Here is a 17,529-nt window from a genome sequence, read left to right on the forward strand (position 1 = left end):
TATGTTGAGATAAGACCATAAATCCCACATTCTGTGTGGAACTAATTATTGCCGTCAATCCAAATTTAATAGGAAATATATCTGTCTTACATCGAACATTTTTCCCATGTATTCAGGGTGGAGGCAGGGTTTACACAATGGTCTGCACTACACACATGGAACCTGGATTAGTCAAGTCCTTAGACCACCTTGGAGTTCTCAGAACGAGACAAACTTTGATCTTGGAATTAACTTGATTTGACTTCCACAGCGTACACACACACACACACACCAGGGGTGAGACAGGACAGAGGTGTTCCTTGTAATTAGATCATCTTTATTAAAAAGCAACAAACAGGTCAAAGATGGAGGACATGAGCATTCCCAGTCAGCAACAGATTGTAAGTAGTGCATCAGCATAACAATCTTCATTTGGCTTCAAACCACATCGGACATGAAACTTGGTCTAAAGTTCTTATACAGTACATTGTGTTGGGGTTCAGTGGCATGACAATGTGGTCCAATGGGATTTGCAATCAAACAGAGATTTTCTATCAAATTAGGACATTCGCATTTCAGATACCAAACTCTACGGATTGATGACATCAGACAGCAATCAACATCGGTAAAACGTATAAAACTTAACATTCTAAAAATCATGCTGTATAATGTAATGTTTAGATTAAGTTTAGATGGTCAGATAAATTATGTATTATTAATCTGTGGGGATTATCATTGTATATGAAGATTTGGATACGATGACTTATTAAGAAGAACATGTATACGATGTCCAGATACTCTATCACCTTTCAGGGCAGGACTCAAATCCTTCAGACACAGAACATTGTGCAACAGTTCCAGAATGTCGAAACACCATCCTAACACTACTGCAGGCTCTGTAGAAACCAAAGCAACCTGGGTCCAGTCTTTCAAAACTTTGAATCTGGATCAGAATGATTTTTTTTTCTATCCAGGATCAGATCGAGCTGGCTGGTTTCTCCTATACTACAAAAAATCTGCCAGGCAGATCTGATCCTATAATCTGGATCATCCTGATCTAGATGAGAAGTCTTGAATACTGGGCCCTGAACATCTGAGAAATAAAGGTACCGTGTCATCTAAAAAATTTAAAAAAAAGTAATACATACATACATACATACGTACGTTCATGTGACACAAAAAAATAAAATGTGCACATAACTTTAAATTATACAACTCCAAAAATAAACAATAGTCTATTTCAAAAATGCAAAAATAATAAATGAATAAAAAAAATCAGATCTACATATTTGTTTATAAAAACATAAAAGAACATAAGATGGGAATAAGTTAGAAGTTCTTTTTCAAAATGGATTTTCTTTTCTTTCTTTTTTTTACAACTGCAAAAGTGACGCAGGATTCTATATCCACAAGTCTATATTCATATACATATATAGATTTATATACATATAGTGTAGCTATGTCACAGGGGGTAGTCCTAGCTACCCTACAACAGCAGCAAGCAGCCCTCCCAGTATGTGGGGGGTATGGGAGGGGGGGGGGGCATGTGGGGGGAGGGCAGCCATCAGAGAGGCAGGCCTGACAGTGTGGTGGGTTATGACTGCATATTTGTCAATAACATACAAGAGAAGGTCTCTTCCTTCACAGACCACAGTATAATATCGGCCAAATCTCAAAAGTCTTTCCTAGATTCCTTGTGTCCTCTGTCCTTGCCTTCTTCTCAAACCTCATTGGAAGAGAAGCTCTGTGGTTCCTCCCCTCTGACCTGGGGCTCCTCCCCTCTGACCTTCTCCTCCAATGAGTTCTGAGAAGGATTTGAGGAGAGGACACAAGGAAATATTTTTGCATCTCCATCCATTGATTGCAGCCTGTGGCATGGCAGCTCTTCCAGGTTTGGGGTGCCTTCAAGATGCAGAAACTCTGCACTGGTTATTGGTTCCCACAACGTTAACCACTAGTTAGAAAGAGCAGGCCTGAGTAGAACTTGTGCCTCTTGAAGGCACCCTCGGTGTCGGTATTCTGGTTTAACCAATCAGTTCATTCCAAGGACCACCCTGACCCAGAGGTGAGTGAGGTAAAGATGGGGGGTCATATAAAGCCCCCCCCCCTCCCCATCCTCCTTCCTTTCCTATTGCGCCCCCTGCAGGCCTGGGGGTCTCTAAGGCACCTTGGAACCCTGATAGAATTGGTGTGTGTGACCTGTCAATCATTCCCCGCCTCCATCTTGTGAACCCCAGAAAGTACAGCATCTACTGATTATTACAGCACCATGTGACACAGACTAGATTTACCCTCAATCCCAAATCCAACTCTAGCCCTTACGCCCTAGCCCCTACGCGTTTGATACCATCCCTCATTCCATTCCATGCATTACAATGAGCCCATCCTCCGATTTCTAACTCCACCAGCCTCGCCTACTGTAAGCAACATACCCTCTGAATGGCTGGGAAAGCAGCCATATTGGTTAGACCTATCCAACCCTCTAAGATCTACAGGAGTGGTCAGGGGAGTAGGGGGCTAGAGGTGGATTTGGGATTCAGTGATAGTGTGCTTTTATCCTCCGGCCTGTACACTTACACATGCGGTACAGACCGACTGACCTACCTAAGACAGAAACACTTACGGCTCGACTCTGACATTTACACAACGGACCCCTCCACCATAACAGAACTATGTTTGTAAACCCTAAAGTCTGACAGTGAGGAGCATGACGACTGTATAAACACACGCGCACTGACACACACGCACAAACACGCACACACAGCCTGTCTTTGACATGTACGGCATTGCCGTCCGGTCCAGGTGTCTCCCCCCATCCCTCCGCTCCTCGGTCAAAACTCAACCTCCCAGCATACATTGCAGCCCTAGGACGAGGGGCCATGGGGGGAACAAGTGCATTGTGGACAACTGTAGGTCACATTGGAAGTCCTAATCCACCCCCCCCCCCCATACATCTCTCTGTACATTAAGAACATGTGTAGTGTCTATAAGACTTTGTCGGCATCCAGGCCAGACATAAGGGAGAGGTGTTGCGGTGTTCTTTGTTTCTGGAACATCATGCGAGGATGACGTGGTGTATTGCGCGGGGGGGAGAGGGTTGATGACAGTTGCGGTCTGATATTATAAAAACCCAACAGGAAGCAGCTTGAGTATGAGAGTCTGTTCTTTGTCTCTCCAGCAGGGGGCAGTGCAGGCTGGTCAGTCTGCCACGCTCAGTAGAAAACAGGGAGGGGGGGTTGGGGTGGGGGACCAGGGCTGGGAGACCCCTCCTCTGGGGGGTGGGGGGGGGGGGGGGGGTAGAGCAGTTAGGGGTGTGTGTGTGGATGGGGGAGTTACGGGTGTGTGTGTGTGTTGGGTAGGGGAGTTAGGGGTGTGTGTGTGTGTGGGGGTCACTTGGGCACGAGGCCGCGGGACTGGGGGTAGAGAGGTGTGCAAGGGCTGGAGGGGCTGTAGGGGGAGGAAGGGGTGCTGCTCTTCTTCCCTGTCTTGGGTCGGCTGGAGAGAGAGAGAGAGAGAGAGAGAGAGGGAGAGGGAGAGAGAGAGAGTTACAGTTAAGACAGAACACGGATGTAGAAAAGACCTCCCACGACAGTGTTAGCCTACAGGGGAGGCTGCTGGAGGTAGAAATCGGAGGACGGGCTCATTGTAATGCATGGAACGGAATCAGGAATGGTATCAAACACACGTGTTCCATTCTCCATTGTTCCACGTGTTTGATACCATTAAACACTACACTGTTACAGTATTACCCAGACTCCTCTACTGACTACAGTCTTACCCAGACTCTTCTACTGACTACAGTCTTACCCAGACTCCTCTAGTGACTGACTACAGGGTCTTAAAAGCTGGAAGGAGAGCCGCATACTCTTGCTCCGATGCTAATCATTTATTTGACCAACTTTTTGGCAGCAAGCTGCCTTCCTCACGGTTTCCATGACTACAGGGTCTTACCCAGATTTTGGTTTCTTTAGGCTGCCGGTACCGGCAGGGGGTGCGTGTCCCAGGCTGCTGTGGAACCCGGAGGCGTCCACCTGGATCTCGTCCTCGTCTCTCAGCGCGTCCTCCAGCGCCGCCGCCACCGTGGGGGCAATCACTGGCTCCTCGTACTCCTTGGTGGTCCGAGCTGGCATGTCCATCTCCAACATCAGGATGTTCTCAGCCTGGGGGGGGGGGGGGGGCGGGGGGCAGCGGTCAGGGGTCAGGACAACACTGCAGGTTTCTCCCCAGGATTTTTGAACAAGGTGGCGCTGGAATGCATTATCAAAACCGTGTGGACAAGGTGGTGCAGACCCCCCTCTAACATTCTTTGGAGAGAACCCCGATACTGCCATCAGAGGTAGGGGACCAGGGCTGAGTTATACAGTATACAATAACACAGTGACTGAGAGGGCAGAGAGAGAGAGAGAGAGAGAGAGAGACACACACACAGAGAGAGAGAGGGTGGGAGAAGAGAGAGAGAGAGAGAGAGAAAGAGAGAGTGGGAGATGAGGGGGATGATTAATGAGTTGGCCCTAGCAGTAGAGTAGAGGCTGTGGTCCGTACCCTGTATCTGACATCAGGCCTCATGATCATGGACGTGCGTGCGTGTTGACTCAGGGGTCTCCTGTAGCCCACCGCTGACACGGGCCGACTCATCATCTGCTGGTCACTGAGGGAGGAAGGGAGGGAGAGAGAAGGAGAGAAGGTGAGGGAGAGAGGTAGAGAGAAAGAGAGAGAGGGAGAGGCTGGGTTAGCACACTCTATCTACATACCATTACATGTTCACAATCATTACATGTGACTACTAGCCTATGACTCTATGTGTACATCAGTAGAGGCTGGTGAAGGTAGAAATCGGAGGACTCATTGTAATGCATGGAATAGAATGAGGAATGGTATCAAACATGTTGTCGATACTATTCCAAATTCCATTTCATACCTTACAATGAGCCCGTCCTCCGATTTCTACCTCCACCAGCCTCCCCTGTGTGCATGAATGTGTGTGTGTGTGTGTGTGTGTGTTCACTCACTCCTCTATGCGGGTGATGGGCTTCATCTGCCAGTGGTCCTCCTCCTCGTCAAAGAAGGCTCTGTTGACAATCTTATTCTTCTCCTCCATAGGGATGAAGTTCTCGATGATCAGGTGCCTGGTAGACAGACAGACAGTTCAGACAGAAATATAGACGGGGCAGACAGACAGGTCAGAGACTGACAGACAGACAAGCAGGCAGACAGACAGGTCAGATAGACAAGACAGACAGACAGACAGACAGAGGGTAAGGACAGACAGACAGATCAGACAGACAGGCAGAGGGTAAGGACAGACAGGCAGACCGACAGACAGGTCAGACAGGACAGATGGACAGGGAGTGAGGGAGGGAGTGATGGAGGGATGGAGGGAGGGAGGGAGGGAGGGAGGGAGGCAAAGCAGGCCAGTGGTGCTGTGTGTGGCTGGGGATATGAAATGACCTGGGGAATAGGGATGCTATAATTGACAACAGGATGTCTGCTTCATTATGGGCTGACCCAGGCAGGCAGGGATGGGGGGACGGGGGAGGGGAGGATGGGAGAGGGGGAGGGGAGGATGGGGCGATGGTGGGAGGGGAGGAGAGGAACTACTACAGTCTAATATAGAACAACCCTTTATGTCTGTTCCTGAAAGTTAATACCAGAGCCAGCCAGTTTCTCTCTATCTATTTATGAAATGTATTTGACAGGGATAGCACCTATGAATTTAATCAACATTTCAATTTTCACATCAATGTAGTATATGGGCCAGACTGGCTATGAAGCTAGTGTACATCGGAGGAGGCTGGGGGAGGTAGACATCAGAGGACGGGCTCACTGTAATGCACGGAATGGAATGAGGAATGGTATTACAATTGCATCACAATGAGCCCGTCCTCCGTTTTCTACCTCCACCAGCCTCCCCTGGTGTCCATGTTACATCAGGGAGGGTCATGTGGCAGATAGCTAGCTCGCTATAGGGGGACTGATGCGCCCCTCCTTGTCAGAGGGCAACACTAATGGATTCTATTGATTCTGTCTCTCTTCCTCAGGAGAGAAATAAGAGAAGCAAGCTGCAGACTCCCTACTTGAGTTAGAGCTCTCTGGTGAGATCGCTCTGTATCTAGCCCTATTCAAATAAACCAGAACTAAGTGAATAGATAGCTACGGTATACAAATAGACAGGCTGCGTACTTGAGTTTGAGTTCTCTGGTGAGTTCGTTCTGCGTCTGCTCCAGCTCCTGTCTCTCCCGGATGTGAGCCTCCTGAACATCATGGATCTCTGCCTTCACAGCCTGCAGCTTGGCAAACAACTGAGGCGGGGGGGGGGGGGGGGGACAAAAAAAATACTTGTGTCTTGCGTCATCTTCAATGAACTGTTTCGACACACACCTCTGCATACCGTCCCTAAAGGAACTATAGGCTAGGCTAGTGGACTCCCTCCCTCCTACCTTCTTCAGCTTCTTGGTCTTGATGTCCACCTCCTGCTGTAGAGAGCTGTAGGTCTCCTTCAGCTCCAGAGTCTCCTCATCACGATTCTCTACCTGCTGCTGCATCTCCCGCTCTCGCCGTTTCTACACGAACAGACAGACAGATAGACACAGACAGGCAGACAGGCAGACACACACACACACACACACACACACACACACACACACACACGTGAGTCAGTGATGAGTCTCCAGGTTAACACTGAGATGACATCATCCATACTGTCTCATCTCCATCTCTAAACTCCAGCCACCAGGTTGCAGATCTATGACATCATCAAGTGCTGTCTCATCTCCATCCCTAAACTCCAGCCACTAGGCGTAGGTCTATGACATCATCCAGTGATACTATGCTCCATCACAACAGTACAGCATTCATAATACACTCAACCTACTCAGTGACATCCATCATCTCTGCCATTCGGCGGATAATCACTGTCATTCTGGTTTCCATTAAAGTAACAGGGCGTGAGTTTATTGGAAATCTGCCACCTCGGGGAAATTCAGTTTGAAGTTCCAAACAACAACATCCTGCCCAATAATAATATAACCCCCCCCCGACTCACAGTGTCTGACACTGGCTGTTGTGTTTCTGCATGCGCGTCAGATTCAAAGAGGCAGCCACCAAAAAAATCGGTAAGTCCACTCCCCTAGAACACCCTTGGCCAGTAACAACATTTGTGTATACAAAGTATTGGATAGGACACTCCATTTTAGAATGTGCTTTCATGGGACCAAAACAGCGTTCGTAAAATAACAACCATTAGGAAGCTTTTAGATTTAAGATTCCAATGCTCCAGTTATCCAATATAAACCTGTGGTATTCTTTACCTGTTCAGCGATTTCCTGCCTCTTCTGCTCCAGGATCTTCTGTTGTTCGTTGGTGTGGTCCACAATGTTCTTTCCTCCTACGAGGAGCTTGCTCTCCATCGCCTGGGAGGAGAGAGAACAGAGGGATGAGAAGAAGAGATGAACACACAGATCAGACACAGGGTGTAGAAACTGAAAGGGAAACCAGAAAGGTTGTAAGAGAGAGAGGATAGAAATGTCACATATCAATAGATAGAGAAACATCTCCTTACCTTGACTTTGGCAGTCAGCATCTCTCCGGCTTCCCTCTCCTTCTTCAGACTGTCCATCTTCCTCTCCTTCTCCTTCAGCAGCTTCTGTTTCTCATCCGCCACCAGACTGTGATCCTCCATGATGGCCTTCCTCTCCCGCTCCAGCTTCTCCTGCTGCTCCCGCCAGTAGTCCGCACCCCCCACCTTATCATTCCCCCCCGCCTCTGCACCTTCGTCGTCATCATCCTCCGTCTCCCCGTCCTCCGTGTCCTCCGACAGCTCATCCCCCGCTTCTCCCACCCTCCTCCTCCTCCTCCTCTTCTTCTTCCCTGAGCTGCCGCGTTTCTCCAGCTGTTCTTTCAGGCGGGCGATCTCCTCCTGGAACTCGCGGAGCAGGGCATCTTTGGGGTCCTCGTTGACACGAGGCTTGTTCTTGATGTTCTTGGCGCGGTTCGAGTAGCGCAGCGTGGTCAGGGTCTCCTCCACGTTGTAGGAGGCAGGGCCTATGTTGGCCACCATGACGGTCCGGGCGTTGCCGCCCAGCGAGTCCTGCAGCAGACGGGTGAGCTTGGAGTCCCGATACGGGATGTGGGTGCTCCTCCCGTCCACCAGGGCGGAGATGACATTCCCCAGGGCGGACAGGGACAGGTTTATCTTGGTGGCCTCCTTCAGACGCTCCCCCTGGGCTCCCGTCTTGGTCTGCCTCTCGCTCCCCGCCAGATCCACCAGGTTCAGCTTCCCCACGCGGATGTGGTTCTCCCCATCGACCCCCAGCTCGCTGCACTCAATGGTGATGACGAAGATGGCGTGTGAGCGGGAGCTGTGCTCGTTCATGTTGGTGGAGCCCACCGAACGGTTCTGGTTGCCCACGTTCATCACATGCTCAATCTCCCGGACGCTCTTGGTGACAAAGGAGGACAGGTCCTTGACGTAGACGCCTGTGTCGGGTCTCTCCTTCAGCTCCAGGCGTCTGGACTGGTCCTTGGAGAGAAGGTCTCGGATCTCCTCCTGGTAGATCTCCAGGTACGAGGCTCTCACTAAGTACTGCTGGTTCTGGGAGCGGGAGATGTGGGTGAAGATGTGTTCGAAAGAGTTGGGGATCACGCCTCTCCTCTCTGGGTCGTTCCTGACGCCCTCCATGGTGTAGGTCTTCCCCGTGCCCGTCTGGCCGTAGGCGAAGATCGTCCCGTTGAAGCCCAGGAGGACTGAGTCCACCAGCGGCCGGAACGTCTCGTCATACAGGTCCACCTACAGACCGCAATGGAAATCAGTTGAAAGACGTTATCGTAACCCTATTTCTAAACCTAAAAAAGAAGATTACAATGGATCCACATGTGTGGCTTGAATTGTATGTTGTGGTTGTACGTTGTTGAAATTGGCAAATACAGTCAATCAATCAATCGATCGATTGATTAGTCACCTGTTTAGAGTTCCAGTCATAGACTGAGTCGAAGGTGAAGACTTTGGGGTGTTCGTGGGCCGCGGCCCCCCTGGGGTTCCGTACGGCGACCTGACCCAGCTTCACATCCACCGACACCACCCTCTCGAAGTTGGCCGCCCGCTCCTTCTCATTCATGGGCCGGCAACGGACCACCACCTTCACCGACTCGGGGCTCTTGCTCTTGGACATTGTGGGGGTTTGTCAGTTAGACAACCCGGCTACGTCCCCTTCCTGGCTTCAAGTCTTGGTTCAGTTGACGTTCACTTCACAATGTCTGCCACAGCATCACAACCTGTTAAAAGAGAGTTGTTTAGAATAGATGACTCTGCTTAATGACTATGAATGGTGTCTAACTATATTAAGAGGGAGGGTAACTTAGTGCTGAAGATTTCTACTATGGCTAAGGTCAAAAACAACTTGAATAATTAATCAGCAATCATCTTGCTGTAATCAATGATCCTTCCTGCGGAGACCTCAACTGAATCGGTGTGTGTACTGTGTTATCTGGAACGCACCCATACTAGCTAATCAGCTAGTAGTACGTAGTCGAGGCACGCTAGCTAGCTAGCCGGCATTAGTATGCAAGAAGCTGGCTAATTAATTCACACTAGTGGCTACCTACTACTATTCGTGTGACGGTTAGCTAGTTAGTCTTCCCTCCGAAAGCCAGCAATACACAATTAAATACCAGATTTCATGAGTGCTGCTAGACCAGCTGCTAATTTGATGCTAGCTAGCTGTCTGGGTGTTCAATAATATCGTTGGCTAGCCAGTCAATCGTTATGCACCGCCCGGCGAGTCTAATCGAAGGTCGGACCTTTACGCTTTTCTGAAGTGACAATTCTAGCTAAACATCATACTGACAACACAATTGATAACAATTAACCTTAGAAAATTAGTTTTTTAGAAAGCAAGCTAGCTAGCTATAGCTGTCAAGTTAGCCAGTTCAGCTACAATAACAGTCGGGTCTGCACCCCCAACAACCTGGATAGGACGGCCTAGCAACGGCAAAACACATTTCTATTCTGTCACACAGACAGTACATGTTGATAGTAGCAGAAATCTCGGGAGACCGTTTAGCACCGTAACCACACAAAATAGGTGAAACTACAATTATAGTTGTCAAAGAGTGTAACATCTATTTAAAAAAAAAAAACGTTGTTCGTTACCAGTTCAGATAATCCAGTGCTTCCAGTCAGTCAGCCATTACCGCCCTCATCCCATTCCCTGAAAACTGTCCCGGATGGAATGGCATTGGAGAGAGGTGAAGCAAGTGTGTTTGATCGGCTCTCAACATCACAGCCAAGCCAACAGTGGCTGCTCAAGGGTTCACTGTTGATTAAACTGAGGCAAATGTCTTATTAAAACTGTCATTTATTTTATTTTTATTCCAAAAACAGACATTTGACGTGTAAAAAAGACAGGTTTATTAGGATTATCGCACATTCAGGCTTTCATTGCATGTCCCAGTCATTTTCAACCATATCTACTCAATTTCTATACACAACTTCAAGATATTTGACATTAAACTTAGAAAACCCATGACAAATGAGGACAAAAATCAAGTTGGCCACACATAATTAAAAAATACCACAATCATTTACTCTTCATTTTTGGGCTTGCAATAGAGTACATTACATTGAGGAGAATGTCAGAGGAAGAGACTGTCAACTCCAGCCCCCTATAATTAGTATCTGAAGGATCAGTTACTGCACTCCTGAGAGAGGGTCACTTTCCACCTCCAAGAAAAATACCCCCCATGACCATTGCCAACAGAGGAGGGAGAGAGAGGAAGAGAGAGGGGGGGCAGCAGCACATGATCAGAGACACAGATCATGACACAGGCAATCAGTCTTGCCAAGGGGGGGGGGGGGGATGCACATGATCATCAGAGTCAGTCTTCTAACAGTAAGCTCCTGCTTACTTGGCTGGAAAGCAAATGGCAGTACATAGCCCTGTGGCTACGGCTACACTGTACTGTATTGTGGAAGGTTAACCAGCCAAACAGATTCTTGATACTATGAAGACCCATTCACCATCATGATTTAGATCTGTACAGCAGAGTCCCAGGGAGATTTCAACAGAACAGAAGCCCAACATCGACATTCAAATACAGTGTGTGTGACGATGATTTCACCCACATTCTCCCCTACCACTATGTACATCATCATCATCCTCCTCCTCCCATTCTAAAATCTATAACCATCCTTTCCCCCCTATCCTACCCTCCCTCTATACTAGACTAGACCTGAGTCTCCCCCAAACGGCCCATGGCTTCAACAGCAGGCTTCCTCGTAGAGCAGTCCTCCTCGGAGAGCAGTCCTCGTCACAGTCATTATCAAAGCTTTAGGACAGTGATCGTCACTCCTGGTCCTGGAGGGCTGCAGGCTTTTGTTTCAGCTCAACACTGACACACCTGATTCAGCTAGCTCAATGTTTTGAAGATCAGTTGATTAATTGAATCAGGTGTGATAGCACTAGGCTGGGACAAAAACCAGGACCTGGACCCACTGAGGCTCTCCAGGAACAGGATGGACGATTGCTGCTCCAGAGCCTCTCCAGGGAATGTCTTCAGAGCTCCTCTTTGGGGTTGGACTTCCCAGGAACGTCCATGCCGAAGAAGGAAGATGGCCGCCCGTGGACGTCCCTGTCCCTCTTGACGAATGCGGAGAAGGAGGAGACGCAGTTGCCTATAAAGTGGTCAGCCTGGCCCATGATGTAGAGGTCCATCTGGGCCGAGTCAGGCTGGAGAGTCACCACCTTCACCTGGGGACAGAGGCAGGGAGGACAAGCAATGATGATGATGACAATGTTTAAGAACTTTGTTATATGACAATGTTTTTCTCACTGGAAATTACAATAACATGAATTCATTTGTTCATTCATTCATTTATCTATCCATCCATCCATCCATCCATCCACTCCTCCACCATCCATCCTACCTTTCCCTTGAACACTTTCTGTATCTCCTTGCTGTGGGACTCGGAGTCGGTGGCGATATAGATGGAGCGCGCCGAGGTGTTCTTCACCCAGAGTTTGAGGGCGCGGCGTATCTCAGCCAGGTCGGGCAGACACATGGTCATGGTGAGGGGCAGGGCTGTCTGGCGGTTGTATCCCACGCACTGGGGGGAGGCCATGAAGTGAGGGCCTGTGTCACCACTCTGTAGGAGCTTACATGCATTCACCTGACAGGACCAGGCATTGGGAAGAGAGTAGGGCAAGGAAGGAGAATGGTTAGGATACTGCTGAATATCAGAGGAAAACATGGAACAGACATCATCTGTCATTGATAACTTTAATAATTTATTTTGTGTGTGTGTGTGATTGTGTGTGTGTGTATCCGTGCATCAGTGTGTGTGTGTGTGTATGTACACTCACCGGCCACTTTATTAGGTACACCTTGCTAGTAGCAGGTTGGACCCCCTTTTGCCTTCAGAACTGCCTTAATTCTTTGTGGCATAGATTCAACAAGGTGAAGCGACATTCCTCAGACATTTTGGTCCATATTGACATGATAGCATCACTCAGTTGCTGCAGATTTGTCGGCTGCACATCCATGATGCGAATCTCCCGTTCCATCACATCCCAAAGGTGCTCTATCGGATTGAGATCTGGTGACTGTGGAGGCCATTGGAGTACAGTGAACTCATTGTCATGTTCGAGAAACCAGTTTGAGATATTTTGAGCTTTGTGACATGGCGCGTTATCCTGCTGGAAGTAGCCATAAAGGGATGGACATGGTCAGCAACAATACACAGGTAGGCTTGGTACTGTACTAACGATACTCAATTGGTACAGTTTCCTGTTCTTAGCCGACAGGAGTGGCACCCGGTGTGGTCTTCTGCTGCTGTAGCCCATCTGCTTCAAGGTTCGACGTGTTGTGCGTTCAGAGATGGTCTTCTGCATACCTTGGTTGTAACGAGTGGTTATTTGAGTTACTGTTGCCTTTCCATCATCTCGAACCAGTCTGGCCATTCTCCTCTGACCTCTGGCAGCAACAAGGCATTTTCACCCAGAGAACTGCCGCTCACTGGATATTTTCATTTTTTTCGGACCATTCTCTGTAAACCCTTAGAGATGGTTGTTGCGTGAAAATCCCAGTAGATCAGCAGTTTCTGAAATACTCAGAGCAGCCCGTCTGGCACCAACAACCATGTCACATTCAAAGTCACTTAAATCCCCTTTCTTCCCCATTCTGATGCTCAGTTTGAACTTCAGCAGGTCGTCTTGACCATGTCTACATGCCTAAATGCATTGAGTTGCTGCCATGTGATTGGCTGATTAGATATTTGCGTTAACGAGCAGTTGAACAGGTGTACCTAATAAAGTGGCCGGTGAGTGTATGTATCCGCATGCCCCTCTCACCCAGTCAGATCCGATCCTCAGGTGTATGCCTACGTAGGGCCTGGGCAACAGGGTGGCGATGTGTTCCTCTCCCTCCATCACCATTGCCTCGGCCCACACCACATACTGCTGCAGGCCCACATGCTCCTCCACCACTGGGAACTGGGCTGGGGCGCCGGGCAGGGCTAGGACTGGGTGCTCTGATGGAGGGAACCTGGAGGGGGGAGTTGAGAGGGGAGGGGGGAGGGGGGAGAGGGAGAGGGGAGGAAGATGGGGAGGGATGATGGGAGGATTGGGAGAGTGGATGGGAAGTAGAGAGGGAGGAGGGAAAGAGGAAGGGGAGAGAGCAGGTATGAGAGTCAAGAGGTTTAATTCTAAAGAAAAACTGAGTGTTGGTTATACTACTAACAAGCAATTGCGAAGGCAATACAGTGAAGAGCAGACTACTGCAGTGTATACAGAACTGAAGCAGAACACAAGTGGAAGTAATGGTGAAGAAGCAGACGTGTGTATGACTTACAGTACATCATATCTACGTACTGACAGCTAGCCTAGACAGCCTAGCTAGCTACCGCTACGTACCTCTTTGGGCTTCAGCTATCAAGTATTTTGGTAATCGAGTATTCTGACGATTAATCGAGTGAAAAACATGCGAAAACATATGAATGAGGTAGGCTATTGCCTTTGCAGCTTGGAACCATTGAGTTATGTCTATGATTAGAACCAGAACATTTTTCCTTTCTGTTTTTCAATAAAAAAATAATAATTTTGTTTTATAAAATGTTGTTTTATCTGCGTCAAAATATCTTGAAATATCTGTGTCATTCTCAGCAGACAATTCTAATTGAGGATTTTTGTAATCGAATGATTCAAGTTATTCAAAGAATCATTTCAGCCCTAATAAAGTGAGATCGTATACATAGCCTAGCTAGTATAGCTAGCTCCAGCTCACGTACCTCTTCATCCAGTGAGCTTGGTGGTAGGAGCTGAACGTTAGCCCACCAAACAGGATGGAGCTGTCAAACTCCACACCTGCATGGTCCCAGAACGGACCGAATGGATTCCCATCCTAACAACAAAAACAACAGGAGAGAGAGGGTGATGACTGGGGAGTGGCACAAAAGGCTTCACAAGATCATTAGCTACAACTACTTTCAATGGCTGGTGACTCACAACGTGGTTGTGAATGATATGATGCTGACCACATGCATTGATATAGGGAAAGATGCTAGTCTACCACCATGCCACCAGTGGGCAGTGTTTCCCCATTCATTTGACAGTGTTTTTCCTATTGGCCTTTTCCAACACTGCAGTTCTTACACACAGGAAAAGGATCAAACTGTCAATCATTAATTCAATGGCTATACCGATCTACACCGGATCCAGGCTATACATGATATGGGTTGTATTAAATGCAACTTAAATTAAATAGAAATATAATTTAACTTCTTACACACCAGTTGAGGCTGCTGGAGGTAGAAATCAGGGGACGGGTTCATTGTTATGAATGGAATAAGAAATGGGAATGAGGAATGGTGCTGGGCCTCAATCCATTTCCTCATCCCATTCCATGCATTACAATGAGCCCGACCTCCGATTTCTGCCTCCACCACTTCTACACATCTCCCCGTTGACCCAACACCTCGGGCCCACCACCCCTCACCTTCATGGGGCAGGACTTCTTGTCTGAGCTCCTCTGAGCGGCTGACTCAAAGCAGTAGGCGGCCCTGCGGCCCCGGGGCCAGTGTGTAGGGGCCAGCTGCTCCATGAAGGCCTCCATGCTGACCACGCGGTGGTAGGAGGACAGGGCCCCCAGCTGGAAGAACTCACTGTAGGGGACGTGTACCTGGGGGGGTGGGGGGGAAGGTTACATAACATACAAGCTGCAGTATTTCAGTGGAGTGCTCACGCTCCAGTCTCCATATATGATTGATTGATTGATTGAGTGATAGACTTACGTTGGTGTAGGGGGGTGCGTGGTGGCGGTACACTATCCAGGGCGGGACCACCAGGGTCCGGTTCAGCATCTTGGCAAAGGCCAACGACCCCAGGAAGTGGTCAGCCTGGTTACCGAAGCGACCTGAACAACAAGGGAGTGGAGCGAGTTGGACATTTGGGGAGACACATGTTGCTGGGGGGGGGGGGGGGGGGGGTCCAGGGGCTTGCTCCCCCAGGGAAGATTTTTTTTTAAACAGCTTTTAAATGCTCATTTCTAGTTACTTTTGAGAAAAGGATACAGACATATCGAAACTTAGAACAGAAGCACTTCCCAAGGCTAAGGGGGGCCGTGCGGAGGGGCACTTACTCAAGTCCAATCAGTCTTAGGGCCATGGTCATTCATAATGTAGGCCTACTGTCTGTCTGTCTGTCTGTCTGTCTTTGTTAAGACATGCAATAACACCCTCCAGCCTGAAGTTGCTATAATTTCATCAGAGATCGTATAAGATAATTCAGAGTTAATTCAGATTTATTCACTGTGCAGTGCAGAGTAGCAATAGAGGTCGATTGAGTTGAGAAAAAGTATTCCAAAAGTGTTAATTTTCTTCTTTATGAAAGAGTCTATTATGTATTCTGAATAGCCATTGTTAAAATGTATCGTATCGGACTACTGAATACTTTAAAATGTAGTTCTGAATACGTATTCTTAATACATATATTCCGATACCTACCCAACCCAAACCTGATCATTGCCTTTGTGTAAATAATGCTAGATAGTGAAAAAAACATAATTGTGATGTGACTGAATAAATAAAATTATATTATGAAAACATTATGCATATCAGAATGATGCCAGAATCCTGAATGATTTGATTGACAGTTGAGATGCTAGCTATCCTGAAGCAGGTAAAGTTAGATGAAATGGTTATTTACCCATGCAAGGGCAATACATGATGTATCCATTGTCGTCCCACGTCAACTGTGCGCCAACCGTTTGACTAATTTGTAGCATTAATGCTGAAAGTAAACAACTGAGCAAGAGAAGTTGGGAGATCTTCGGTTTCGCCGCCATTGCGATTCATCACACACATCCCAGAATGCATCGCTTTGGACTTGTTGAAAGTTTTTGAACCCCCGGAGACGCCGGTGCTGTTCAGGGCGGCCAGAGCGCGGCGCTGCGCAGTTCATCAACATGCATCCGATGCAACACTTTTCTAAAAGAAAAATATTCCTAATAATCCTTATGAATAAGAAATGTACATTTTTGTAGATCGTTCGTAGATCTCTACATTCCTTTCCTAATCAAATGACTATTTCTTGAGGGAGAAAACAGACTAAGAATGTCCTATTTATTGTTTCAATGTTACATTCACATGTGGTGCAATCAATCACAATAAAATATAAATGTTTTACACTAAGAAATGTGTGTTTCTTTCATTTAACACATATTTAAACAGAAGTGACCCATTTGCCTGGAGTTAATTGCTCTTAATTGATGTTACATGTTCAAACATTTTCATAATAAGTGAAGAATAGGCAACATATGACATTGAATAATAGGATAGGGTATAGTGTTGTCGGCCTACATATGACAAAACAGTAATTTCCTGGGCATTTAAACCAATTCAAACCAATCTCGAAAAGCACCTATAGGCTATAATTGCCTCACAGTTTTCTGACAGAACTAAATGTGAGCACATTGAAGCAGTTGTCCAACACACACACACGTAATGGTGTCCATAGAGAAATCTCCACATATTGCACACACATTATCATTAGAATATGCTGTTGCACAAGCACACAAGTGAGTTCATGATCCATTTATTTGATTGTTTGTTTATATTAATTTGTTTCTGCCTTTTGATTAATCAACAAGTCGTGTGTGTGTGTGTGTGTGTGTGTGTGTGTGTGTGTGTGTGTGTGTGTGTGTGCATGCATGCGTGCATATGTGCGTGTGTGTGTGCGTGTGTGCGTGCGTGCATACGTGCATGCATACGTGCGTGTATCTCTGTGTGTGTGTGTGCGTCTCTCCTGAACATGTGAATGATGAAGTACAAGTGGACCTCCCCCAGCATACATCCTACCCTCCTGACACTGTATGCTACTGCCCTCTCCTCAGATGGAGACTATCAATGTCATGTCCAATGATAAAGACATAATGAAGTACCATTCCATCCCGGGCTCTATGATTAAAGCTTATATTACAAGCAACATGTGTGTGTGTGCGTGAGCATGAGCGTGTGTGTGTGTATGTGTGTGTGTGTGTGTGTGTGTGTGTGTGTGTGTGTGT

The 17,529-nt window shown here is 47.6% G+C and overlaps 2 protein-coding genes across 3 annotated transcripts; both read right to left on the reverse strand.

Annotated features, from left to right (window-relative positions):
- Nucleotides 1-295: 295 nt before the first annotated feature.
- kif3b (kinesin family member 3B) lies at nucleotides 296-10,179 on the reverse strand. Of its 2 annotated transcripts, none has more exons than XM_083675714.1 (10): nucleotides 10,127-10,179; nucleotides 8,937-9,249; nucleotides 7,538-8,764; nucleotides 7,287-7,388; nucleotides 6,417-6,539; nucleotides 6,160-6,278; nucleotides 4,989-5,105; nucleotides 4,522-4,627; nucleotides 3,931-4,139; nucleotides 296-3,474 (listed from the first exon to the last, which is right to left on the reverse strand). In XM_083675714.1, exons 2-10 carry the CDS (start codon nucleotides 9,144-9,146, stop codon nucleotides 3,369-3,371), a joined length of 2,319 nt encoding a protein of 772 aa, XP_083531840.1. In that variant the 5' UTR covers nucleotides 9,147-9,249; nucleotides 10,127-10,179; the 3' UTR covers nucleotides 296-3,368. The 2 variants fall into 2 exon arrangements, with proteins under 2 accessions (XP_083531840.1, XP_083531841.1); XM_083675715.1 differs by lacking the exon at nucleotides 10,127-10,179 and adding an exon at nucleotides 9,746-9,867.
- A 191-nt stretch (nucleotides 10,180-10,370) lies between these two features.
- On the reverse strand, nucleotides 10,371-16,316 carry pofut1 (protein O-fucosyltransferase 1). Its single transcript, XM_083675758.1, has 7 exons — nucleotides 16,173-16,316; nucleotides 15,260-15,381; nucleotides 14,965-15,147; nucleotides 14,258-14,370; nucleotides 13,323-13,515; nucleotides 11,900-12,142; nucleotides 10,371-11,723 (listed from the first exon to the last, which is right to left on the reverse strand). The coding sequence occupies exons 1-7, from the start codon at nucleotides 16,309-16,311 to the stop codon at nucleotides 11,529-11,531; spliced, it is 1,188 nt and encodes a 395-aa protein (XP_083531884.1). The 5' UTR covers nucleotides 16,312-16,316; the 3' UTR covers nucleotides 10,371-11,528.
- Between the last annotated feature and the right edge of the window lie 1,213 nt (nucleotides 16,317-17,529).

This window comes from Argentina silus, assembly GCF_951799395.1.
Source record: "Argentina silus genome assembly, chromosome: 8".
Classification (NCBI taxonomy): Eukaryota; Metazoa; Chordata; class Actinopteri; order Argentiniformes; family Argentinidae; genus Argentina; species Argentina silus.